The 26,878-nt window shown below is 55.1% G+C and overlaps 1 protein-coding gene across 1 annotated transcript in view; it reads left to right on the forward strand.

Annotated features, from left to right (window-relative positions):
• Positions 1-3,623: 3,623 nt before the first annotated feature.
• Positions 3,624-26,878, forward strand: part of ZNF423 (zinc finger protein 423) — a gene marked incomplete at its 5' end in the record, with an annotated part of 329,842 nt that continues 306,587 nt past the window's right edge. The window contains one exon of the mRNA XM_080828089.1: positions 3,624-3,663. Coding sequence (XP_080684215.1) covers positions 3,624-3,663 — 40 coding nt within the window. The remainder of the gene's footprint in view (positions 3,664-26,878) is intronic.

Below are 26,878 nucleotides of genomic sequence, written 5' to 3' on the forward strand. Positions count from 1 at the left end.
CACCCTGACGGCCACTGAGCTGGGAGACAGCAGAGCGGTCTTGCAGGGGAGGGGTGAGCGCCGAGATGCGGACGTGTGCGACTGCGACGTGCGGGGAAGGGGTCCAAAAAACTTTGTGCTCTTCTCCAGGACCCCCAGCCCTTGAGGATTAGTTCGGAATACGCAGTCGCCGCCCCCCCCCTTCTGTTATCCCCACCTCTGGCCTCGGGGGCTTCCGAAGTTCCCTGAGGGTGGAAAAAAGGCAGCACCGCGGGTCTCCAACCACCGCCCGCTGACCCCTCCTTTCCTTCAGCACACCCCTTCCCCACTGCGCTGCTTTTGTCCGTCCCCTTCTCTCCGGCTCCCGGCTGGGCAAGATCCGCGAGTCTTCAGCCCCCCAGAGGGCCAGGGCGGGCGAGCCGGGGGCTGTTCTCCGCCCCCTCCCCCTAGGAGAGGCAGCCCGCGGCGGGGGCACCCCGGAGCCGAGGCCAACCGCCCCCCTCCCCCAGCGTGTGCCATCTGCCGCCTGTCAGCCTCTCTCCGCGGGCCTCGATCCCAGGCGCCGGCGGGGGTGGGGGAGCTGCTGATTCGGCCCCTCCTTCCTGGCTCCTTCCCAGGCGCCTCGCGGCCTCTGCCCTCGCTTTGGCCCTTGGCACCCCCTCTCAGCTACCCCGGCCGTCCCCCAGCTTCGAGAGGCGGCTCCCACCGCCCTCCGGGAAGGCCAAGATGTTGCACACTACGGGACGCAAGAGCTGGAGAGGGCGGCGACCTAGGGGGTGGCAGCCTTAACTCGGGGGGGGGTACTCAGGGCTTGGCTCTCGGTTAGGTGACACCTCTGTCCTGCTCCTAGCTCTTCTGGGGATCCTCTCTGCTTCCCGGAGTCAAGGTGTCCGCCCCGGCGTCGCGTTTCTCCGGTCACTCTACTGTACCTCCAAGACGGCCTTGAGCGCAAGAGCTTGGCCTCCCCCCATCCTACCCACCCCATCCGCCTCAGGCCTCTCCCTGCACCCGCCGGCTGGTGCTCCCTAGCCCCAGGGGTGCGGGGGTGGCATCTACCTCCGCAATCAGCCCAGCAAGGGGTTGGAGCCCGCAGGCCCAGAGAGGCGAGCCGGGCCGGGTGGGACTGCGAAGCGAGCTGAGGGGGGTGCGGGCCGGCCTGGCGGGCGGGCTGGGGGACGGCGGGGCGCAGGCGCCCTGCTCCGGGCGGGCGCCGCTGCCCGGCCGGCCCCGGCGCGGCTCTCCGCGGGCAGCGGGTTTTTCCCTGAAAGGTTGCCCTGGGTAACTCGTCTCCGAGGGGACACAGCCCTCCCCTCTCCAAGTGGCAACTTATCGATCCGCGAGATTGATAACCCCCAGCGCCGCGCCGCGCACCCGCTTTGCTCTCCCAGCTCTGGGGCGAGCCGGCCCAAGGTGGCGCCACTCGCCCGGGAGGGGGGCGATGTCGGGGCCTCTCCCCCACCCTGGACGCGGCCGCCTGCAGCTGGTGGGGGAGGGGGAGGCTTCAAAGGAATGGTTTAGGGGAGTTGCCTGCGGAAGACATTTCCCAAGGGTGAGCGCTTTCCCGGCGGGCTCTGAGACCTCCGTGGGCTCGAGTCTCAGGGAAGCGAGGCGCCCCCTGGTGGCGGGGGCAAAACTGTGGACAGTAGGAGCAGGTTTTTTTGGTCAACCGCGGGAGAAGGCAGTGCTACTGCAACGTTTTGGGGCCGAGATATTCCTTTTATTGTCTTAAATAAAAAATGCGCACCCAGACGCAACAGCCCTACAAATGCAGGCCGCACAGAGTTAGCTCGGTGGTGGAAGAGTTTGCAGATGTGGGGCAGAGATGGTCTTCAAACACCGACCAGTGGGCAGTGTTCAAGACGGAAAAGCCAAGTTCGGAGATAATTCATGTCCGTGGGGCATAATTTGCGGAAGTGGCGTGCTGGGGCAATTCACCCCAGTTTGCGCCCCCCCCCCACTTTTTGCAGTTTGTGATGCTAATTCATCTCGGCGAGCTTGACAGCACGCGTAGGCCCTGTGTCAGTTCCCTCCTCCCGCCCCAGGTGCCGCGGGTGCCCAAGTCGGGGGGCCCCGCGTGCGGGTGCGGTGCCCGCGCCCACGCCGTGCCTGCCGCCGCCGCCGCCGCCGCGGTCCGGGTTTTGCGGGCGGCCGGAGCTGTATTTCCAGCGCTGTCCATCGCTCGGTGCTGTTGGCCCTCTCTCCGTCTGATCCGAGCCGGAGCAGTGCGGGGCGCCCCACGGGATCAGAGCGCTCCCCCGCCGGGACTCCGCTCCTCACATCCTCCTGCTGGGACCCGGCTACATTTCCAGCCAAGCCTGGCTTTATTATGTGTCTCTGCAGTGCAGCCCCAGCAGCCGGATCGGGAGGAGGAGAGCCAGCGACCACAAAGAAGACAGGAGCGCAAGGGAGGCTGGCGGGCGGGCCGGCGCCGGCTGGAGCGCGGAGGAGCCGGGGCGCAGCCGTCGCCGCCGCCGCCGCCGCCGCTGCCCGGGAGGACGGGAGCCCGGCCGCCGCCTGCTCGTCCTCCTCCGCCGCCGCGGCCGCCACCTCCCCCCTCTCCGAGCCCCTGGCCCATGGAGGCAGCTAGCGGGGCCGGCGACTTGGCACCGGCCTGGGGATCGGCTGCGCGCCGCGCGCTGAGCACCGCAGCCCGAGGGCAGGCAGCGGCGGCCCGGCGCACGGGCTGAGCGATGCCCAGGGCACGGGCGCGCCTGCCCGCCGCCGCCTGAGCGCCCCCGCGCGCCCCTTCCTCCTCCGGGGGGCCGGCGCCGGACCGAGCCGAGAGCCAGAGAAGGGGGCGTGAGCCAGGGGCCCCGAGCTGTGGCTTCCGAGCCACTGCGGCCGTTTCGAGCCCCCCCAAGTAGGCTGAGTTGAGGGACCCCCCTTCCCATCCATCATAATCTCCAAACCAGGCGTTTGGGCATTTTTTAGCCATTAATATTTATTTATTTTTTGTGTGTGTGAGGCAGGGGATAATTTGAAGGCTTTTTTTTTTTTTTTTTCCGGGGGTGCTGAGCTTCCGCGCTCCCGACCGCCTCCCGGTCTCCACCCCCCCTGAGACCCCCTCGACTCCAGCCCCGTCCCCCCTCCTCAGATGGGTTCATTGTGAGCTCCGCACCGGGCTGCGTGGCCGGACGCCTGCAAACTTTGCACAAAAATCCGGCAAGGGGCGGAGGAGGAGAAGGAGGAGGAGGGTGAGGGTGGCGGTGGGGTGGGGGAGGGAGGGAGGGGGCCGCAGGGGCCGGGGGCCGGCGGGGGGTGGGGAGGAGGAGGGGGGCGGCTTTTTTTTTTTTTTTTTTTTTTTTGCATAACTCGGCTCGGCCGAGTGGCCTCCGGACTCCCCGCGCCGCTGGGACCGCCGCTGGGACCGAGAGCCCCCGGCTGCCGCATTGCAACAGGCAGGGCCCCGGCGCGGCCCCCGGGCCTCCCCCCGCCCCCGAGCGGCCTCGGCCGGCCCGGGCCGTCCCCCCCAGGGAGGCCGCCCCGGACCTACGATCCGCTCCCCGCAGCCGCCGACCCGGCTGCAAAAAAAAAAGTTTCCGAGAGGCAGGCGGAGGAGAAGGGGGAGAAGGGCTGCCCGGAGCGGCGGGGGGCGGCGGGGGGAGCCGGCCGCGGAGGGCGACGGAGCGTCGGGAGCCCCGGACATGTCCAGGCGGAAGCAGGCGAAGCCGCGCTCGGTGAAAGGTGAGCGAGCGAGGCCCGGCGGAGGCGCGAGCGAGCGAGCGGGGAGGGAGGGAGCGAGGGAGGAGGGACCGGCGAGCGGGCGGGCGGCCGGGGACCCGCGCGAGCGAGCCGAGAGGAGGAGGAGGAGGCGGCGGCGGAGGAGGAGGCGGAGGCGGAGGAGGAGGAAGAGGAGGGGGAGGAGGAAGCCGGGAGCGGGAGGCGGAGGCGGCGGAGGGGGCACGCCGCGGACACCCTACCCGCCGGACCCTCTCCGGGCTCGGCGTTGCCGCCCGCGGGGGACCCGGGCCTGGGGGCGCCGCTGAGGGGCTCTCGCCGCTCCCTCCGTGCGGGCCCCGGGCCCGCGTGGCCAATCAAGGGGTGCGGGCCTGACTTGGCGGGGATTGCGAATCTCGGCGGCGGCGAGCGGGCGGCGGGAGGAAGGAAGAGGCGGTGAGGACCGGCGCCCCGGAGGCCGGCAACTCCGAGGCCGCTCACGCCGGGCCCCGGGCCTTGCCGCCTTTCCTCGGCCCGCGCCTCGTCGCCCCGGGACGCCGTAGCCGAGGGCGGCGGGCAGAGCTTGCGCACGCCTTGAGCGCCGCGTCCCCGCCCCGGCCACCAGGCGCCCCCTCCCTGTCCCCTGCTCGGGCCGCGCTCCCGACCAGGGCCCCCGCACTTCCTGCCTCCTCCACCGAGGCCAACCGGGCCGGGAGCCTCCGCCAGGAGTTCATTGTCTGCGCAGCGCCGGCAGGACGCGGGTCCCCAGGGGAGCGCAGCGGCCGCCGCGCGCGCCCCTCGGTGGAAGGCGCCTGGGACCCAACCCCGGGCACTCACATCCTCGACACCTAGGCCAGTTTCCTGTGTCGGTTCCCCGGAGTGCACACGTTAGTGAGGACCCACAGCACACACGGACACACAAAAACAGCTTGCGACCCCCCCCCCGCCCCCACCTCGTCTCCTTTGCTTTGCTCTCCATTTCCATCAAGGGCCCCAGGCTAGAGTGGGCCCCTGGAGAGCAGAGGCCCCAGGGAGAGGCCCCGCGCAGGCGACGGAGGCCCTCCCCTGCCCTTCTCTCCCCACTGACTGGCTTCTCCAGGCCTCGCCGGCTGCTTTGTCCCGATTCCAGCGCCTCGGGTGGGTGCCCGACTGGCCCGTCCAGCTGAGAGCTGACAGAGGAGGGACAGGATGAGAGCTGCTAGGTCTCTGGAGCCAAAAGTCCCGAGGCCCTTGTCCTCTCCCAACTCCCCTGATGACCTCTGGCCCGAGCCCAGTTCTACTCTGAAAAGTTCATTTCCTGGAGGCCTGCGCGGGAAGGCGCTGGGGCCCCGCTCCCTTCCTGCCAGCCTTGATCCTGGCTGGAAAGGCCGGGACTCAATCTGGCAAGGAGGGTCGTGAGACACCCGCTGTTGCTCTCCTTCTAAAGTCCCAGCAGATTCCAGGGCTCCTGGCTGAGCAGAGACTGTCCCTGTCATCTTAGAAGCAGACCAACTCAGTCCAAAGTCTCAGCAAGGCAGCTGCTCCCTTTCCTCTTTTTCCTTGAGAGAAGTTGGTTTTGTTCCCCTCCCTGTGGCATGCATCCCAATCGGGGATAACCTGGTCTGCTCTTCAGAATTGGCAAACCAGAAGGTGTTCTGGTGGAGGCACAGGGAAACCGATAGCCCCCAAGAAGGGGACAGGCAAATGGTAGATGTTTGTCCTTTTGCTGAATAGGAAAGGCTCTGTGGCTTGAAATATTATTTGATTTCTTTTCTTTTTCCCTGGCTCACCGCACTCCTTCAAGAGCTACTTAAGGTGGCCCAGAAGAAAATGTAGACTCAGGATCTGTGGTTGGGAAAACAGTTTTATTTAACTCAGGTAGTTGTTTTTGAGTTAAATCTGTGTTTAGGAGCAGGGTTTTCATAAAGGAAGATGCAAAGCTTAGTTACCTCTAACCTCAATCCATGCCTCTGAACCTCCTTATTTTAGAAGGTGAGAGACACAGAAACCAAAGGTAGAGCAATTTGCCACGAACAGATGGGTGGGTGTTTCAGAGTTGCTCAAACCTAATTCTAAAACCACTCTGTGTATCTTTGAGAAAGACGCAAGAATTGGTCTCAGCTTTTCATGAAATGAGCCTTGACATGATTTTTAATGAATTTCTCTCTCTAAATCTATATGTGTGTACGTATAGCCAACAATTCAAACAGATTGGTGGGGGAAAGACCGCAAAGTGAGAAGGAGACCAGTGTAGGCATTTTGAGAACTATTATTATTTTTTAAAAATTTATTTATTTGACAGAGAGAGACACAGTGAGAGAGGGAACACAAACAGGGGGAGTGGGGAGAGGGAGAAGCAGGCTCCCCGCTGAGCTGGGAGCCCGACAAGGGGCTCGATCCCAGGACCCCGGGATCAGGACCCCAGCCAAAGGCAGACGCTTAAGGACTGAGCCACCCAGGCACCCCGAGAAGTATTGTAAATATCAGCCACACAGCACCTTTCTGCCCTTGGAGCCTAGGATCTTCTGTTTCTCCCTGTGGTTCTTTGCATTTTCCAGAAGCAGCTTCGACCCTCGCCTCTCACCATTTTGCCTGTTATTCAGTTTACCGGGGTGAATAGGGTGGAGATATGACCACTTATCAAGGGAGGAATTAAGAGAGATAATAATTTGAATAGATAAGAGTTTCAGCAGGTGATGGATTTATTGCGTTTCAAGAACTGCTTCTCCCCTTTCTCAGACAATATTCAAAAGTGTGTGCTTGAGTGTGGACAGCTCCACACCAAGTGTTTAAAATGACAAGGTCTTCACCTTTCAAGATGCTGGAAGGTGCTTCTTAAGGAACAGTGGTGCCTTTTACATTTTATTTTATTTTATTGTGCCTCCACTGCTGTGTGTCAGGGCTAACGTGGAGGCATTGTGGACTTCCCCAGCCCGCGCCTTCTGCTGTGAAAGTCGCTTGGCTGTAATTCGTAATTGATCTCGGAAACGTGAAAGCCCATAGCAGGAAGGAAAGACAGAAATATAACAATTTCTAATGGATGCTCAGAAAGTGTGATTTGAAAGCTCCGGTGTTGCTGCTTTGAAAAATCAAACAGGCCTGGGGTGGGGGTGGGAGGGGTCTCCCTTTCCACTGCCGGGCACAGCCTTCCTTCTGGAGGGGGTCACTTGTCCCCTTTGGCTGTTTGTCCTTCTTTGGAAAACCCAGCTTCCAGGGAGGACATTCAGCAAATAGGGAAGGGAGCTGGGGTACTAAGGCAGGGGGGAGAATAGTTTCATTGGTTTTCAAAAGACTTGTGATTAAAAAAATAATAATAATAACACCAAAACCCCACAAATGTTACAAAAGTCACATTTTCTGACCGATTTTCCCTCCCTACAACACTCTCCCTTTTTCTGTCTCCTGGTGGTGTGGTGTGGCAGTTGTGAGGACATTTGTTTCCTTTGACAATTTTGGCCTCATTCTCCGGGGCTGTTCTCATCACTTCTCACTGATGTTATTTTGGCTGATGATGTCAGGTGACTTGGTAACCTGTCTCCCTTCACCCACACTGCCTCTGCAGATCCAAGAAACAGGCTATTTATTTATGTATTTGGAAAACGAATACATTTTTTTTCCCCAGACTCAGCTTAAAACTTTGGAATGATTTTAATTTAATACTGTTGATTTTCTCCATCTAGCAACTGCCTGTTAATTACCGTTCTTAATATTAATTAGCACTCAGGCTGTGTCCACGTGTTTCCCACCCCCCCACGCCAACATCCCAACTCCTCTCCCTTCTCCCACCCCCTTCTCTGCACTCCCCTCCCCTTCTCCGTCTTCCTCTCCTGCCAGCCCGCAGCCCCTCCAAAAGTCCATCTTAGAAATTTGGTGATCTGGGGACTTGGGAACAGTGTAGATCGCCACTGCTTGTGTTTCCATGGAAATAATTGAGATGTAATAAATAGAGACGTTCTGAGGTTACAGGTTTCTTGATTCAGCTGAGACCACATACAAGTGTAAATTGTCGAGATTTGTTTGGCTAAATGTACATGATCTTGTAGGAAGGGCAAAACAAACCCTTTCTGGTTCTTTAGCTTTCGTGTGGATTGGGCAGTGGTATTTAATCCTAATTTTTCATCACCCCCTCCTCCATTAAGTCACGGACTTCCAGCGCATGGAAGAGCCTGTCTTACTCTAGAAAACATCGTTTATGGCTAGTCATTGCTGTTTAGATTCTTACACCTGTTTCCTTGCAAAAACTTCATAAGCAGTAACATAAGATAACTGTGTGCCTCTGGCAGAAGGACCCTGCTAAACGTCTAACCATAGGTGCCCAGCTTGCATTCATAACGGAAGGTGCAAAATGCTGGTGACTTTACAGTCCTAGAGTCAGTCGGTAGACCCGGCCAGCCCTGGCACTGTGAAGGCATGCTACAGTGTGTCAGCAGAGGAGGAGGAGGAGGAGGGAGAAACCTGAGAGGGGAAACCGGAGTGCAACATCTTTGAGCACAGTGTTGCTAGCTGGAGACCAAAGGGGGATCTGATTCAGTCTAATAGAAAGTTGCAGTAATTGCTGTATCTGTAGCCAACTCTTAAGCTGGTGGCTGTGGAATTCTTCCCCTGATGTAGGATTTAATAGTCTGGCAATTAGATGCATTGATTTCTCTTAACTGTTCATTTGGATGTGTAAACGAAAGGAACCTGCCACGGAGGCTGATGGTATGGGCGTGCTTGCTGCTGGAAAAAGGCTGATGGAGGTGGTGGTGGGGAGGATAGGATTTTTCGGGGTGGTTTTGAGGCCAATTCCCTCCTGTCTTAACATTTCTGCTTGTGAAGTGAACAGCACCTGTTGTTCAGAAACTGCTTAAAAATAAACAATTAAAAAATAAACCGGAAACGAATACAGTTATGTCTGAAAAGTGAAAAACATCTTTCCTGCTTCAGATGCCCCTCGAGTTGCATCTCCGTCTTGGAGTGGCTGGACTCACCTATTTTTGGCAGATGGTCTGTTAGGTACCAGAGGCAAAAGTCACAAACACCTTGGCCCTGAGTTCCAAAGGGACCCCCTGCTGGAAATTGAGTGATTTTTGCCCTCCAACCTCCCATCCTTAGCAATAGTCTGGGGCCTGGAGCCACCTAGACCCTTGGCTCTGTCAAGCCCTGGAGAGGTGTGGGGATGGTGGCATTTTGGACCCCTTGCGGGCGGGTGGGTGGGTGACTTCCGTGGCTTAGATAGTGTGCAGATAATGAACCCTTAAAACACGAGCCCTTCTGCACACCCTGCTCCTGGACCTGCAGGGTTCTGCAGGTGGTACCAACTTCTGACGTGCGGTCATCAAAAACTCTTATTGGTAAGCAAGCTGAAGATGGCTAGCTTTCCTGACTGCCTCTCCACTGCCCCCTCCCCCTTCTTTTTACTAAACTGAAGGTGTAGATTCAGTTAACCCTTTGGTCCAGGTAAAACTGAATTTACCTTTCCTGGATCTTGTCTATGGTACACTGGTGTTTGCAGAGAATGTTATCTTCATGTCTTCTGAACGTTTGCCGTAGATATCAGGGCTTCTTATCTGTGGGTCTAGGTTAATTGTGACAGAAGAATACCTTGAAAACTGTTAGGGGGCTCCCCATTACTGTGGGTAGCCAGGGAAAACCTGAATTGGCAAATTTGACAATTTCTGCAGATTCCCGTCAGCTTGCAAGGGTGTTTTGTGCTTGTGGTAGTTGGGAATCCAAATAGTTTTGCACCCAGAATGGACTAATTAAGCCTGGATCGGTTATATCCCAATTGAAGTTTTCGGCGCTGTCAGCTCCCTCTGCCTACGGTGGGAGAGAGAGGGTGGAGTGGAGTGGGGGAAATGCTGATGGAAAGTTTTGATTCATAGCTTACCTGCCAGGCTCGGTGGCAGCCAACGATTGGGGTTGTACACTCAGTAAATAAAAATACTTTACCTCTTTCAAGGAGCGCCAATTAGCTGATTGCTCTGCGTGGCTGTCTTTAAGGGGAATGCTGTTTTACCTATCCTCTCGTACAAAGGTTTGATTTTTAATATCTTGTGAAAAGGATTCTCTTTGTCTTGATTGATGTCAGGAATAAAAGCATGATGGTAATATCCCTTTGAAAGCTATTGTATTGTCAGCCCTGGCTGACAGCGGGAGGGCCTCCCAGCGTTATAGATTAGTGCTGTGAAAACACTGACATTTTCTTTGTTACGTTGCTGTTGTTCTACTTGCAAAGTCAATTACACAATGTTGGAGCTCAGTTACCGAGTTGACTTTGGAAGTAGCAACGTCTTTCATTCTCGTCTTAAAGATATAATTTTCCTTTGTTGTTGTTGTTTTGTTTTGTTTTCTTTCTTTCTTTTTTTTTTTTTGACCTGCCTCCCGCCACGCCCCCCCGCCCCCCCTCAAGAGTCTGAACGCGTTCGCTAGGCAGACACACTCTACTTTCAATTGTGACAAGTCCAATTCAAAGATTGCCACGTCATTATCTCCGAATTCTTCTGCTCATTCACATTTCAGTGGATTCTTATTGATAGAGTGACTACAGCAGCCAAGATACATAAAAAAAAGCTATCAAATGAGATTACAGTGTTGATAATAACAAGTGGATCATTCTCTGGATTTGGGGGTCCTTGAGGTTGGCAAATTCAGAGTTTTCTTTCTTTTTTTCCTGTAGAGTCTAACATGGGCTGAACCAGGTTCTTGGGTTGATGGGACCTCAGCAAACAGTTTCTTTTTTTGTTTTTGTTTTTGTTTTTGTTTTTGTTTTGTTATAGAAGGTTTATACGCATTCTGATCTCAGAGGTTGGAGCTGTTGAGCTTTGGACTCAGAAATCCCTGATGACATTACGGCAGGGGTGGAAGGGGTCTGCTAAGAGAATCATGTCACCCATCTGTCCCCCATTGAAGATGGCAGCCTGGAATTCTAAGGTGGTCTAAGTGTGCCTTTACTGGGCTCCCCTGGACTCAGAAGTGACTTGCATTCCCACGTAAGTGTGTGGCGGGGAAGCAGGGCGTGATATGTCCCCGGCTGAAAGCGATCAGGCAGGATGTTTTATATTCATCCTCTCTCTTCCCCTCCACCCTAGCCTGGCCTTCTCCAGAAAGAGAAATACCCAACTTCCTTAGTTCTCTCAACCGGCCCCAAAGATGCAGTTCCCTGAGAATGCCCGGGGACCGGGATGCCACTGCCACTGACTCCATATGACAGGGACCCATCAGGAGACTCCGTCCGAGGACACTAATTGTGGGCCCCCGAAGTTATTATTATGAACCACCAGACAACAGCCTGTGCTTGCCAGCAATTTGTCAGGACTAATTTTGTTTTTCTCCAATAATTGAAAATTAATGTCTTGAAGTGAAAGCAGATGTTCATGCCATCTTCTGAATTGGGATATAAAATGGGGCTCTGTAGATGGGCTCACTAATTTAACAGCAATTTTCCTCATGGCTAATGGGGGTGCTGGGGCTGCCATCACCTAACGCTTGGGGTGAGGGGATGAGAGAGAGAGAGAGAGAGAGAAAGAAAGAGAGAGAGCGGAGCCCACTTGGACGAGTTCTGCTGTCCTGGGTACATGCGGCCAAGCCCTGGGAAGGAAGGTGTGGCTGATGTGCTCATTCTGGGGGGAGAATATGTCAACAAAAAATTTTTCTTGGGCTGTGAAACTTGGACGGGTCCTCGTTTTGAATACTCATTCGCACAAGAAGGATTTCTGGAGATAATCCATGGCATTATGCTGGAAACGGTAAGGGGAACCTTGATTTGGGGAGAGCATGGATTCCCGGCAGCTGGGAGCCGGTAACCTGTCCCTAGTGAGAAGCTGGTTACCATAGCATTTCCAGGGCTCCTTGCTGGCGTAGTGTTCGATTGTTGATCTTGGGGTGGTGAGTTCGGGCCCCACATTGGGTGTAGACATCACTTACATAAATAAATTAAATTAAATTGCACGTCCTCAGGCCCAGACGCTAGAGATGCTCACCCAGCTGGTCTGGGGAGGGCCTCAGAGCTCCTCATTCTTTTTCCCCTTTCAAAAATTACAGTAAGCTATGTATAACCTAGAATGTACCATCTTAAGCATTTCTAAGTGTGCGGTTCGGTGACATTAGTTTCTTCACGTTGTTTTGCAATCATCACCACCATGAACTTTCATTTTCAGGCAGCACCCAGGTGGTGGTGGTGGTGAGGGGGTCTTAGCCCACCACCCTCTGAGGAAGCCACCTGGTTCAAGGGCTCCATTTTCCAGGGTAGACATGAGAAGCAGGCTAGGAAGATCAAGGGACTCTGGAGCTCTGGCGGGGCTGTTCCTTGCTCTAGTGTGAGAAATGAGATCGGCGTGCCCAAAGGTAGGGCAGGGCACTGGTTGAGGGACCGCATCAGGGCCGGGGGCGGGGGGCAGGGCAGGGGGCTGCTTAGCAGCTGAGCGAGCAGTTGACCTGGTCAGGATTAGAACATTTGTTCTCTCTCCTTGGGGGCACCATTCTTTTGGGCCTGGCTGGGTGTGAGTTTGCCGAGTGGCCCCAGCAGGGCAGATCCCCAGGCACCCATACCTGTGTGCCAGGACCCAGACAGCACCCCCTGGCTCCCCCAGGTCCGCACCCTTCGGGAAAGGGAGGGACAGTTGTTCTGGAATGACTACCTAGTTGCCCGGCTTCCCAGTCCTCGAGTGCCCACCACCTCTGGCCTGCAGGTCTGGGCAGTGCTGACGCTGGTACCGTTCTCCTCCTTGGAGGGACCAGGCACCTTTCTCTCCCCCGGATTTCTCTGTAATTGAAATTTGTCCTTTCGTTACCTGGGCATGAATTATTTTTTGCAGTGTTGTCATTCCCTATCCTGCTGTGAGGTTTATCTCTTCTGTTGATCCTAATTAAATAAAACATACTGTTCACCTAACTCCTGTTGCACTGCATTCTACCTGCCTGAAGGCAGAGTGATGGCCATCTGGGCTTGGTTAGGGAGCAGGGCTTGGCTGGAGAAGGGAGGTGGGGTGGCCACGGCTGCCAAATCCAGGCTTGGTGTACGCCCTTGGCCTGGGGGCTGCAGGACCTTGCAGCCACCAGCAACAGTAAGCCTATTTCTGGTTCGGGAGAAATGACTTTGTCCCTAGCCCCCTGGGGCTGCAGGCCTGAACCTGGGGGGAGGAGAGACAATCACCAGGCCTAGAGAGCCCCCAGGGAGAGGGGGAGGGAGGAGAGTGGGTACTCAGAGGAGGGGAGATGGAAAGAAGGGGCAGGCTCCTCTCACCTGGGGTGGAGGCTCCAGAGTGCTGGGCTCTCTGGGGAGCAGTGAGCAAAGCACACGTTCTGGGTGCTCAGGACAGCTCTGCAGATGCCCCAGCCAGGGGCCTGGCACTCATGGTGGAAGATTCATCAGACTTCCACTCCTTTTGTCTTTGAACTTCTCAGACTCCTGCCAGCCTGAGTTTGAAGAGGAACCTGGAGGTTCACTTCGTTCAGACCTCTTTGGGTGTGCTTGTGGCATCCTTAGTTTCATCCATCCTGGACTTACATACTTCCACTCCCAGGGAGCTCACTACCAATATGCATTTTTTTTTTTTTTAAAAGCTTGTGTTTCATATGTTCTTCTTTTCCATTAAACTGCAATCTGCCTCCATAATATTGGTGCCTGGGTTCTGGTTCTGTCTCCTCGGGCCTTAGGGAGTAACTCAGATCCCATTCTCAGAGCAGCCCTATTGAGAGTTGGCAAAGCTTGCCATGCACCACTCACTCAGGGGTAGGAAATAATGGATGGGATATGGTCAGCCTGGCGGGCTTCTGGGACCCCACACAGACTGGTGGATGCCATTGACCTGAGCCTCTGAGTCCTTGTGTTTATAAAAGATTTTTTTTAAAAGATTTTATTTATTTATTTGACAGAGATAGAGAGAGAGAGATCACAAGTTGGCAGAGAGGCTGGCAGAGACAGAGGGGGGAAGCATGCTCCCTGCTGAGCAGAGAGTCTGATGTGGGGCTCCATCCCAGGACCCTGAGATCATGACCTGAGCCGAAGGCAGAGGCTTAACCCACTGAGCCCTATAAAGGATTTCTTAAGTGAGTGCGTACGCATGCAAACTTTGAGGGGCTCAGTGAATGGGTGGGTGAGTGAGAGAGTAGTGGACAAGTGATTGAGTAATGAGCGAATGCTCTCCTAAGTGAATGAGCGAGTGGGGCATCTGACATGGGCTTATCCCCCCACCCCTGCCCCTTCCCTCAGCATCTTTGATGCACCCTCCTGCCCCCTCCACCTCCTGCCAGCCCCTGTTCCTGTTCAGGAGGTGAGAGATGCCCCATCGGGGAGCAGTGGGGGCCTCATGCCCCTTGCAGGTGGGTGGGGATGGCTTGTGCCTGTTCTCCCCTTCATCCTCACCCACAGTTCGGGTTCAGCTGGGATATTGCTGCTGCGGCTGATCGAAGGCTTTGTGCCAGCCTGTATGCTAGGTTGTAAAACATCGTTTTTAAATGATAAAACCAATGCGACACTTTCATACTAAATTTCATACTAAGTTTTGAATAAAATTCTAAGCAAATTTTTTTTAAAGATTTCATTTATTTATTTGAGCCAACATGAGCAGGGGGGAGGGGCAGAGGGAGAAGTAGACTCCCTGCTGAACAGGGAGCCTGATTATATGCAGGACTCAGTTTCCAGGACCCAGGGATCATGACGTGAGCCGAAGGCAGAGGCTTTAACCCACTGAGCCACCCAGGTGCCCCAAGTCCAGCTTTTATTAAATGGCCTTTGGGACCGCCCTCGTCTTTCAGGGACCCACTGACCCTGAATAGCGCTAGGAGTGAGGGCCGGAGTTGGGGGAAGTTTGCAGGAAGAAGATGGGATGCGTTTGCAAGGGAACCTGACAATTAAATCAAACTCCAAATGAAAAGGAAAGACCTCCTTCTGGCTGAAGGCCTGAGTCAAGACTGATTTATTTGTCTCTGGAGTTGTGGGAATTGTGGATTGGAGGAAACATGCTCTGTGATCTCGGGCAGGACAGCTCCCTCTATGGGCCTCAGTTTCCGTCTATAAAATGGGATGGAACTGACTGGCTGAGCTACCTGCCTTAGATGGTTTAGGATTTTAATTCCTGGAACGTAAAAAGGGGAAAACACAAGAAGCTTTGGTTTGAAAAAAAAAAAAAAACAACAGGTTAGGGGGGTGCCTGGCTGGCTCAGTGGGTACAGCATGCAGCTCTTGATCTCCGGGTGGTGAGTTCAAGCCTCATGCATGGGGTAGAGTTTACTTAAAAAAAAAAAAAAGTTTTTCTCTTTTTCTTTCTTTCTTTCTTTTTTTTTTTTTAAATTTCAGATTTTTATGTAAATTCTAGTTAGTTAACGAAGAGGATAATAAGACGGTTTCAGGTGTAGAATTCAGTGACTCATCACTTAGATATAACACCCCGTGCTCATCATAACAAGTGTCCTCCTTAATGCCCATCAGCCAGGGGCACCTGGGTGGCTCCGTCAGTTAAATGTCTGACTCTTGGTTTTGGCTCAGGTCATGATCTCAGGACCCTGAGATGGTGCTCCGCGCAGAGCCGGGAGGGGCCCCGTGCTGGGTGGGGAATCTGCTTGAGATGCTTTCCCTCTGCCCCTCCCTTTGTGAATGTATGTGTGCTCGCTCTCACTCTCTCACAAATAAGTAAATAAGCAAGTAAATAAGTAAATACATAGATAAGTCTTTAAAAAAAATACTCTTCACCCATTTAGCCCCTCCCCCGCCTACCTCCCTCCACCAACCCTCAGTTTCTTCTCTATAGTTGAGTTTTTTATGGTTTGCATCTCTCTCTCTCTCTCTCTCTCTCATTTTTTCCCTTCCTCTGTGTTCATCTCTTTTGTTTCTTAAATTCCACATCTGAGGAAATCCTAGGGTATTTGTCTTTCTCTGGCTGACTCCTTTCCCTCAGCTCGATACTCTCTGGTTCCATCCATGTTGATGCAAATGGCAAAGTTCATGCTTTCGATGGCGGACTGATATTCGATGGTATAAATGTATACCACGTCTTCTTTATCCATTCATTAGTCAATGGACATTTGGGCTCAAAATCAATAAATATTTAACAAAACAGGCTAGAAAGCTATTGTTAGGTCTTTTCAAGTAACTCTGTAAAGTGACCGGTCCAGAGAGTGAGAATTCCGAAGAGGCAGCTCTAGGGAACCTTGTGCAGGGCAGCTGGGACCTCCCTTGCTCCGGACCCTTTTGAGTGTGGAGGGGCACATCAGGTCAGTGTCAAGGGCTTGACTGCCACGTTGGTGACTTTCCAGGTGTCTGAGAGTTCAGCTGGTGGCGTCCTTGGCTCTTTGGGCTCCAGGGGCTTTGGCAGAGATCAGTGGAGCAGGTTCTCTGGTGCTTCTCTAATCCAGGAACCATGCAGGTAGAGGATGACCAGGCCCCACCTATGCCCACCCAGAGCAACCAGCGTGGCCCACCTTGATCCCTGGGGAGGACACACGGGGGGACTTACTTGTGCCAGACCCTGCCTTCAGCTCTTCCCATGTGCTTCTCGGGTTCTCACCTCAGCTCTCTGACTGATCTCAGTTTTGCAGAGGCACAGATAGGCACAGAACTACCTTGCTCAGAGTCGTACCGCTAGAGGTAGTGAACTGTGCCAATAATCATTACCTTTATTTACAAATGCCCCATGGGCCAGAAAAGGCAACAGAGAAGTTCATGCTTTCTCTGGGGGCTGGAGAAGTCCCCAGACTCTGGGCTAGGAGAAGGGGCCATGAGTAAAGGCACAGGAGTTCTGTCCTACTCCCCACCCCCCTGTGTAACCTGCATATCCTGTGTTTTGGGGTAACTATATTCATAACTTAAAAAAATATTGACACATCTTAAATAATTTAATCCCTTTCTTCCCCAGAGGGAAGCACTGTTATCCACTGTTGTCTTCACCCCTAGACCTTTTTTTGTGGTGCATTTACACAAACACATATGTACATATACCTGTGCATGTGTAATTTTACCCTTATGTGGTTGATATACTGCTTGACTATAATATACTTTCTGTTATGTGCTATTTTCAAGAAGCAATGAGTTTCCAGTCTTGGTTGCACATTAATATTATCTTAGGCACTTTAAGGAATAATGTTGCCTGGGACCTACTACAGACCAGACAATCCAGACTCTTCGAGGATGCGGCCCTAAGTCAATTTCTTCCTCCTTCCCTTCCTCCTTCCCTTCCTCCTTCCCTTCCTCCCTCCTTCTTTCCTTCCTCCCTCTGTCTGTCCTTCCCTCCTTCCTCCCTTCCTTCCTTCTTTAGCTTCCTGGGGAATTTGAGTGAGGAGCCAGGGTCAAGAACCATTCGTCTAGGACATACCATCATGTTAATGTTGTAGATTTACTCCCCTGCAACAGCCATCATTCTGTAGAAGGGGCGCACCAGAATCTGTTTATAATTCTCTGTGGATGGGCATTTAGTTTCCAGTTTTCCGCTGTTAGAAACAATGAAATGGGGAGCCTTCTCATTTATAAATCTTTGTATTTCTTAGGCTAGATTCCTGAAGTGGACCTGTTAGGTCGAAGGGTAGTCACTTGAAAAATTTGATAGATAGGGCGCCTGGGTGTCTCAGTGGGTTAAGCCTCTGCCTTCGGCTCAGGTCATGGTCTCAGGGTCCTGGGATCGAGCCCCGCATCGGGCTCTCTGCTCAGCAGGGAGCCTGCTTCCCCCTCTCTGCCTGCCTGCCTCTCTGCCTACTTGTGATCTCTCTCTGTCAAATAAATAAATAAAATCTTTAAAAAAAAATTTGATAGATATTTGCACGTCACCCTCCACGAAGGGTGAACCTATGTACCCTTCAGCAGGGTGCGAGTGCTGGTCTCTCCTAACTCTTGCCCACATGCTGATGTGTTCCCTTTTTTCTCCTCCTCCTCTCCCTCTCTCCTCCTTCTTCTCTTTCTCCTCCTTCTTCTTTCCCCCTTTTTGTTTTTGCCGATCTGACAGGCAAGAAATAGCTCATCTTTTAATTTGTATTTTCCTGATTACTAGCCGGGATGTTTATAGGCTATTTTTATTTATTCTTCAGGAAGGGGCACTTTGCTGAATGTGGAGCTTGGGGGTTTGGGCATTTCTTTCCCTCAGCTAGTTCTTTAGTCATGTTTCTTCTTCCTTCCAACCATTTATCCACCCATAATCTGTTCATCATCCACCCGTCCATTATCCATCCATCCATCAGTCATCCATCTATCCATCCCTCATCTATCCACTCACCCATTACCCATCCATCATCTATCCATCATCCATCTATCCATCATCTACCCATCACCCATCCATCTTCCATCCAGCCATCACCCATCATCCATCCACCCATCCACCTATCCATTCATCCATTTATCATCCACCCATCATCCATCATCCCTCCATCCATCTGTCCATCATCCATCCATCCATTTATCATCCATCTATCACCCATTTATCCATCCACCACCCATTCATCATCCACCCAACCATCCATTCATCCATCCATTCTTCCCTTCCATCTAAATGCTGAGTATTTTATCCAGGCGAGACTCTTAGCCCGTGTTCCAAGGCAGATGCAGAGATGAACCAAATGGAAGACATGCCGTCAGGTAGTTCACAGTCTGGAGTGGTTATAAGACCCTAACCATAGGACCAGATAGGGCAGCCCAAGATGGAGTGGCAGGATGACCGCTGAGATTGGAAGAGGGGTAGTGTTTGATTTGGACCCAGAAGGATGGAAAGACATCACCAAGAGCAGTTAACGTTTCATGAATGCAACTGTATACAGGCACTGGGCAATGCATTTTACAGGCAGTATCTCATTTAACCTGGACGCTCATTTCTGACCATTCACTTGAGGGCCTCAGGCTTTCTTGTTCATGAGCAATAATGGATCTTAGAGAATCCTCAGCTGAGCTCCCTTCTGATGTGAATGATCAGATTTTCCGGGAGAGGGCAAGTCTGATGCCCGAGGTCATACAATGACCTTGTGGCAGACTTGCACCTTGGCCGGGGGAGGGGGGGCGGTGTGGATCCTGCTGCTGCCGCTGTTCCAGGGCAGGACTTGCCTTGGGAACAACATGGGACCCCCAAGCTTCTGGGGTGTGGGGGGATTCTTAAGTGTGCTTGGGCTCCCATCCTTATCCCACCCAGATCCCCACCATGTTACTGGTAAGCTTCAGCTTCATCTTCTGTGGAATGGGGGCTCCACTCCCAGGACAGTGTGAGGGTGAAATCTCGTTAGCAGTGAGGAAGGGCTTTGTCAAACAGAAATGGCCATCCAGAGGGTTTGAGTGGGAGGCATCCTCGGGGCAGCCTAACTTCGCCATTCTTTCTCCCTCGCCTGTACATTTGCACCAGAGAAAATGGGTGGGAAAATATCTAGCGTTTAATCTGTCACCTCCTGGAGTAACCCTACCCTCTGGGAATTGCCAAATTGTGAATGAGCCTTCTCCAGCCCTCATGTCCTCTCCATCCCACCAAGGACAGTTACCTTTCTTTCTCTCTCTCTCTATTTATTTAAGACAGAGAGAGAGAGAGAGCGCGCACGCATACGCATGCAAGCAAGCTCGGACATGAGCAGGGGGGAGGGGCAGAAACAGGCTCCCCGCCAAGCAGGGAGCCTGATGTGGGGCTCTATCCCAGGACCCTGGGGTCGTGACCCAAGCTGAAGGCAGACGCCCAACCAACTGAGCTACCCAGGCATCCCGACAGTTGCTTTTCTTTCTTTCTTTCTTTTTTTTTTTTAATTTATTTATTTGACAGAGATCACAAGTAGGCAGCGAGGAAGGGAAGCACACATACGCATGCAAGCAAGCTAGGACAGGAGCAGGGGGGAGGGGCAGAAACAGGCTCCCTGCCGACCAGAGAGCCCAACTCGATCCCACGACCCTGGGATCATGACCTGAGCCGAAGGCAGAGACTTTAACCCACTGAGCCACCCAGGCGCCCCCGGACAGTTGCCTTTCTTAAGGGACACACTGGCGAGGCACAGGAAAGGAGACTGTGGGGAGGCCTATGTCTTAGAATGGCTGTACCTGTGTGTATGTGTGTGTTAAGTGTGTGTGCCCATTTGTGTGTGTGCGTGTGTGTGTGTGCACTTGTGTACTGGTTTGGGTTGTCTGTGTAGGTACATGGATGTGCGTGTGTGCGTGTGTGCCACCCTCCCAGGGGAAGAGATTCTTGTCATTGCTTGCATGCTTCAGCCTTTCAGTACAGGGCCAGAGAAAATACACATGGCTGGTAGACTATTCATGAATTTACTTTATATCCATTCATCCAAATCTTTCTGGAACCCCTACTATGTGCCAAGCACGATGCTCAATTTGATGCTTCAGAACGAAGGAAGCAAGTTCTTTTTCCTTTCTTAAGATTCACTTTGCCATCTGTAAAGTCATGGTTTTGAGGGTGGGAAGTGAGTTTACATTGATGTTTCCCAAAATGTATTCCAGGATTTTGTTGATGTTCTACCAAAAGAATAAAAAAAAATGTTTTCTGTGACCAAACACATTTGGCGGACTCTGCATTAAGCAGAGTTAAAAGTTTTTAAAACTCTCAGGGCTTCTCAGAGCCTTTAAAATGTTAATGTGGGACTCTCAGAGATGCTAATAGTTTTTGGTTTCCAAACTTACTTGATCACTAGTCATGGAATCCTCTTGTCTGGGTACAGTGCAGGTTTCTAGGCTTTTAAGGGCTACTATCATTATGTGCTCATTCATTCATTCATTCATTCACTTATTCATCTCAGACATGTTTATTGAACACCTAGTATGTGTCAGGCTGTTCAAGGTGCTGAAGCCACAGCAGTGGATGGGTGAAAGTTTATTCTGGGGCGGGGGGTGAAGTGCCATCTACAAGTACACAAGTCAGTAACATAATTTTTGGGAAACAAAGCAGATCCTGGCAGGGAGGGGTGGAGGAGGCTGTCCAGACAGGGCCATCTGGGAAGTGACACTTGAGCCCAGGTTGATGATGGGGGGGGCATGAGGGCACCTGGAGGCTAGAAACCTTTGTGTTTGGTGCTTTGAAGGGGGTGGGGCATGTGGGAGATGGGGGTCCTTCCCTGGGTCTCTGGATCCCACGATGGGAGGCCCACCACTGGCCCAGCCTTCTTTGTTTTTTATGGCACAGTCCAGGCCATGGAGATAGGCTTCTCTGGGTGGCCAGTCAGTTTGATGGGGCAAGGGAGGCTTCTGAATCCCAATCTTGAGCTTCAGTGACACTCTCCGCCCTCCCCAAGCCATGCAGTCCTATCTATTAGCTTGTGTAAGTCGGCACCGGCACCGGCACCGGCACCGGCACGGAGGGCCCAGGGTTGGTCCCTCCCTGGGCAGCCGTCTGAGCCGGCTGTGAGCACCACTCGCGGCAGAACCCCTGCCTATGTCGGTCACTGCCATGTCCTCAGTGTCTGGCACTGGACCCACATTCTCACCCCCCATCTGACAGATGGGAAAATGAGACCAGGAGGCTCCCACAACCCATTCCCTGAGAGGCCCAGCCCCGAATCCAACCCATTTCCAAGTGAGGGCTGTGACCCGAGGCTGGTGGGATGGGGGGAGAAGAGATTTTCTGGAGCAGAGGTGGGATTTGGGGGCCCTTAGGGCCCTCCTGGGGTCAGTCTGCAGAGCTGCCGCGAGGGTGATCTGGGTCCGGGGAGCGGGGATGGGGAAGGGCACCGGGAAGCGGTGGGGGAGGGAGAGGAGGTCCCGGCCGGGGTGGGCAGGAGAGGGGGAGGAGATGGGGCGGGGCCTGGGGAGGGGCCTGGGGACGGGGTCGGCGGGCCGAGCCCGGCGCTTGGGAACGCGGCCCCTCCCGGCCCGGGTCTGTCCCCCACCCCCCCGCGGGAGCGGCCCCGGGACCCCTTTGAGGCGCCCGTCCTGGGAACGCGTCGGGCCGGCCCCCGCCCGGGAGGGCTCCATGGCTGCGGCGCAATAACTCAGGCCCAGGTTTGGGCACAAAGCGGCCGCGGCGGGGGACCGGCTGGGAAGGCGCGGGCTGCGGCGCTCGCTCGCGCTGCCCCGAGGGGGGCCCGGGCTTGTTCTGCACCGCGGGCCGCCCCCGCCCGCCCGCCCCTCCGAGTCTGGGGCCGACCGGGCCCAGCCGGCGCCCCCAGGGCTCCTGAGTCCCAGGCCCGGGGCGGGGGCGGGCGGGAGGCGGCGGCGGCGGCGGCGGCGCCTAGCCCACAGCTGGCGGCCGGCCCGTGGGTGGGCTGCGGGGCTCCGCTGGCCAGATGTGCCCCTGGGGGGCCCTCTGGGGACTGGAGCACTGATTGGCCCTCAACTCTGGGGCGGGGCTCGGGGTGGGCACTTGACCGCCTGGGCCATCCCAGAGTGCATAATAATGAAAAATAAGTGTCATTGATGGCTTCTGAGCACTTCACACTCTTTAAATTCATTTGCGCGCCCCAGCAGCATTCTGAGGTAGGTGCTGTGATTATCCCGTTTTACAGAGGAGGAAATTGAGGCCCGGGGTAGCAAATTAAATTGCCCAATGTCCCGCAGCTAGGACTGGACAGGATTTGAATGCAGGCCCTCTGGCTACACGGCGGGGTAAGGGATATAGGGGCGCAGGAGTGCAGTTTTGAGGGCACTTATGTTCCAGAAATTACAGACAGAGAAGACTGGCAAACATATGTGCGTAATGATTCTTGTGTTTTTTAAAATTAGCTCATTCACTGACTAGATGGATACTTCCTGACTTCACTCCTTCCCTGGATGCCTGCTTGTGATTCTGTGCTAGGTCTTACCCTGCGGCTGGGTGCACCGTGATGGGGGAGGAGGGCTGGGTCCCTGCCTTCAGGGAGCTTACTGTTTAGTTGGGGGCAGGGTAGTGAGAATGGCAAGAAAGTGGGAAGATGGACACTGCTACTGCTACGTCATTTCTCATGGAGGGACTGCTGTGGCTTGTCAGCCTTGGGCAGTGTTGTCCTGGGAGGGCATTTCAGAGGAGGCAAAGTGTCAGCGGGCCTGGGAGGATGAGAAGGAAATGGAGAGGGAGGTGGCTGGTGCCCTTCACCTCTGAACTCATGCCCAGGGCGGCCACCGCCTGTCTTGGGCTCAGCCCTGTGCAGGGAGGAGGGAGAAGGAAAGGCCACGCTCCCAATCCATGAGGACCTGGGGGGACAGAATCAAGGGGAATTTAGAGTACGTGTGCCTGGAGGGGCAGAGACGAGTGCAGTGGGCTTTTCTGGAAGGGCTGGAACACAGGTGAAGAAGGAGGCAGGAGAGGGTAGGGTAAGAGGTGGTTGGGCTTGGGGTGGCCTGTCCCTTCTAGAGAGCCCCTAGGATGGGCCCCGTGACAGGAGCATAAATGCTCCCAGGGTTGGCATGACTTCCGAGCATTGTAGGGTTCCCGAGGTTCTCAAAGGTACCTCTAAGTACCCAGGTAGTAGTCTGGAAGGGAACCCTCCTCATTTACAGGGTGAGAAAGGGAGATCCAGACTCACAGCCTTGCCCTGACTCACCCAGCGCAGTCCTGCTCTTAGCCACATTGCTCATTCCCAAGGTCACGGGGGTCCTCACCCCTAGGCCCTGACTCACCAGAGCCTGGGGCCCGCTCTACACCCTGTTAGGGTTGGAGATGGAAGGGAAGTGTGGACGTCCATTACTGTCACCTAAGTGTCCGAGCTGCCTCCATTCCCACCACCTCTAGCCAGGACCATGAGAACACGGTTGTCTCTACGGCCCGCTTCATCCACAGCTCAGTCTGATTTGGGTGTCTGAATGGGCTTTATTCTGAATTCTCTGTCTTCATTGGCACAAACTCCCCATTGCACAGGCTCTCTGGGGCTGTGCGAGGCCTGTCATGGGTTCTGAGTTTGACCTAGCCCGGTTCCTCACTCAGACATACGGGATGGTGCTGGGCCTGTCCGCAGACATCTCTGCGCATCGTGGCTTGGCTTCATTTCATTTAGGAGAGTTCCAGGTTTGCTCTGCTCCGTGGAGACAGGTGTGGCTTGGGCCCCAGAGGCAGGCAGTGAGAAGGGGTAAGGGCATGCATTGATAATTTTTTTTTTAAGATTTTATTTATTTATTTGACAGACAGAGATCACAAGTAGGCAGAGAGGCAGGCAGAGAGGGAGGGGGAAGCAGGCTCCCTGCGGAGCAGAGAGCCTGATGTGGGGCTCGATCCCAGGACCCTGAGATCATGACCTGAGCCGAAGGCAGAGGCTTAACCCACTGAGCCACTCAGGTGCCCCTGCATTGATAATTTTTATTTATTTTATTTTATTTATTATGTGACAGAGAGAGACACAGAGAGATAGGGAACACAAGCAGGGGGAGTGGGAGAGAGAAGCAGGCCTCCTGCCGATCAGAGAGCCCGATGTGGGGCTCCATCCCAGGACCCTGGGATCATGACCTGAGCCCAAGCAGACGCCCAACGACTGCACCCCCCAGATGCCCCCTGGTAATTTTTATTGAGCTTACTATGTGACCCATGCAAGCTGAATGCTTTCTACACCATTTCTTATGAATCCCCCCGCCCCAAACAGCCCTCTGAAATTGCTACCAGTAGGGTCGCCATCCTGCAGGGGAGGAAATTCTGAGTGTCAGCCTGAGAGCCAAAGTCACATGTCACAGCCGGCCTGCCTGACACCCTGGTGCCTGCCTGAGTCACTCGCAGGGCCACCTTCTCCATTCCTGGTGAATGAGCACGCCTCCCCTCCCCCAGGAGCCCACGCTGGGCTGGGAAACAGACCCATAAACAGTTATGAACTCTGAGGCTGGTAACACCACGTTCCCCCTGAGGACCCAGCTGGTGGCCAAGTTCACACCCCCTTACCCTCCCCCCTTCCTGCCTGCCTGGGCCTGCTCCTCAATTTCACTTGAGGAAGAAGCAGCTCGGACAGGTGGGGGGTGGGAGGACGAGGCCAGGTCCCTGGGACGTGCGAGGTGGGCATGGACAGGACTGTACCTGCTTCCCCGTTTCTTGGGAACGGCACAGCCAGCCAGCCCCTCCTCTGCTAGGTTGGAAGGGGAGGTGCTTGCTTGTTGCATTGAGGTGGGGAGCCCTCCCTTCTACTGCGCCCCCACCCCTAGCCAGGCCCCTAGAGTCCAGCTGGCTCAGCCCAGGAATCTTGGATGTGCTGGCTGGGGGTGGGTGGCCTTGCTGAGGGACTCAAAGATTTAAAGGGCCCTATCCTCGGGGCCTCTCGGTTTCCACTCACACTGCCCCTTGGGCCCAAGGCCTGGTCTCTGAGCCTGCAGCTCCTTCACCCTCAACATTTTCCCCTGAACTTGAGTTTGAACCCCGGGGGTGCGTGCCTCTCCGGGGCCAGGTTTCCAGGCTGCCCCTCAGCGGGTGGCCCAGCCTGGCCCAGAGGCCTGGGAGCAGCAGCGACTCCTCCTCCTCTCCCTCCTCAAATCCCTCTCCCTGGGCACCGACCCTCTATGTTCCCTGCCCTCCACCCCCACCCCCTCCTGCGCCCGCTTCCTGGAACCCAGGGACCCTGGAGGTTTCTGGACCATATCGAGTTGCCTGGGTGGTTGTTTCCTTTTTTTTTTTTTTTTGGGCCATGCAGGGTGGGGGAGCTGGGAGAGAAGGGAGAGAAGCCGATAATTGGGCCAGGGCCAGCCAGGGGTGGAGGCTGACTCTAGTCCATGTCTCCGTGGGCTGAACTGTGGCCCCCCAGCCCCTACCTTTGAGGGGTCTGGGGCCTGGCTTCCTCTCCTGGCAGGGGAACAGCCCAGTTTGGTATTTCCTGCCTCTTTCCCTTTCATTTCACACCACCTTCCCCAAGGACACCCCTGGAGGGACGTGGGGCTCACTCTCTTCTCCCTGGTGGCTGGGGCCTGACTTGGCCTGGCATTACCACAGTTGTGCTGAACTTGGGCCCAGGATGGGGTCAGCTCGATGGCTTCTCCCCACCCTCCTTGGGCCACACCTTCTGGCTTGGGCCCACCTCCAGGTCTGAGCCAGAGGGCCAAAGCTGACTGAGAGTTCCACACAGACCCTTGGCTGGGGGCTGCTGGGTGTGGGGCTCTGGAAGAGGCTGAGGTGTGGGGGGAGATGGAGCCCCCGAGGCCACGGGTGGGAGAAAGAGAAAGACCAACCCTCTAGGGGCAGGAGCCAGGGTGAAGGTCCCCCTCCAGTTAATGCTGAGGTGGTTCTGAGAACGCCCAAGTCCACGGCAGCTTCTACACTTTTCTACCCTGGCCCCCCCCAAGGCCCACTGAACACATGGTTTTGCTTTTCCGTGCACCCTCTCCTGGTCCCCTCCCTCTGGGTGCCTTTTGAGCTCCTCGGGCCCCTCCCCCAGGCCTCCTGGGCCCCCTCCTTCCTCCTTGACCCACTTTAGTCCCCTGTTGCTGGGGGAGGGGAGCGTGCAGCCAGCAGCTCTGATCCTGGCTGCCTCCCCCAGCATCCCTTGGGGCGGGCTCTGGATGGAGCCAGCAGGCTGAGCCGGCCCGGCCCCAGGGACTGGCACAGGGCGTGCTCCGAGTGGCAGCCTCCCTGCCCCCTCCATGGACAGACAGTTCTGGACAGCTGCCCCTGCCTGGGCCCCTGGGAGGCCCTGCCAGGGCCAGGCTCCGGTTTCCCCCAGCCCCAGGGAGCTTCGGCTCCAGAGGTCCATCCTGCAACCACTGCCTGCTACCTCCTTGCTGAGCGCACTTCCCAGAGGGGCCTCTGCAAGGCCAAGGCCTAGCCTCCACCCGTTCTTCCCCTGAATCTGCTGGGAGCTAGGGTCCAGTTCTGAGCCTGCTGTGTGACTGAGGGAAACCCAGCAGCCTCTCTGGGCACTGAGGGAATTGCGCCTGACACCTGCCGTTTATTGAGCATTTACCTAAGTTCTGGGGACTTGGCTAAGCAAGTCACATGTATGATCTCACTGTATTACACAACAGCGTGGTGAGGCCTGCTTTCCTAATCCAGATTTGAAAGAGAAGGCAACTGAGGCACAGAAAGAAAAAGTAACTGGTTTGAGGTCACATGGGCTCCATGCGGTGGAACCCCAGGGCTTGGAGCCCAAGCAGGCCTGATGACCTGAGTTTTTCTTTGCTCTACCATTCTCGAATCCCTCCTGACGCTGGGGCTGTTCACTGTTCTGGGGCTCCTGCGTGGCCCTCTCAGGACTTGAGATCCTCCCCCAGGGATCGTGGCGGGGTCCAAGACACTCTGTCCTGCTCTGGTGTTGCCTGGGTCCCCAAGCCTGCCTCCTGCCCAGCAGCAGGCTGCGGGAAGCCAAGGCCCCATCCTGAGCCCTGGTCCTGTGGTCCAGGGCTTGGCCATAGGCGTGAGCGCCGCTCCCAAGACAGGATGTGTCCTGGCTTCCAGAGCTGCCAACTGTAGGAGCCCCGAGTCAATGGGGACGGTGTGGGCACCCTCCAGACCAG

Source organism: Martes martes (assembly GCF_963455335.1).
Source record: "Martes martes genome assembly, chromosome: 17".
In the NCBI taxonomy this organism is placed as follows: domain Eukaryota; kingdom Metazoa; phylum Chordata; class Mammalia; order Carnivora; family Mustelidae; genus Martes; species Martes martes.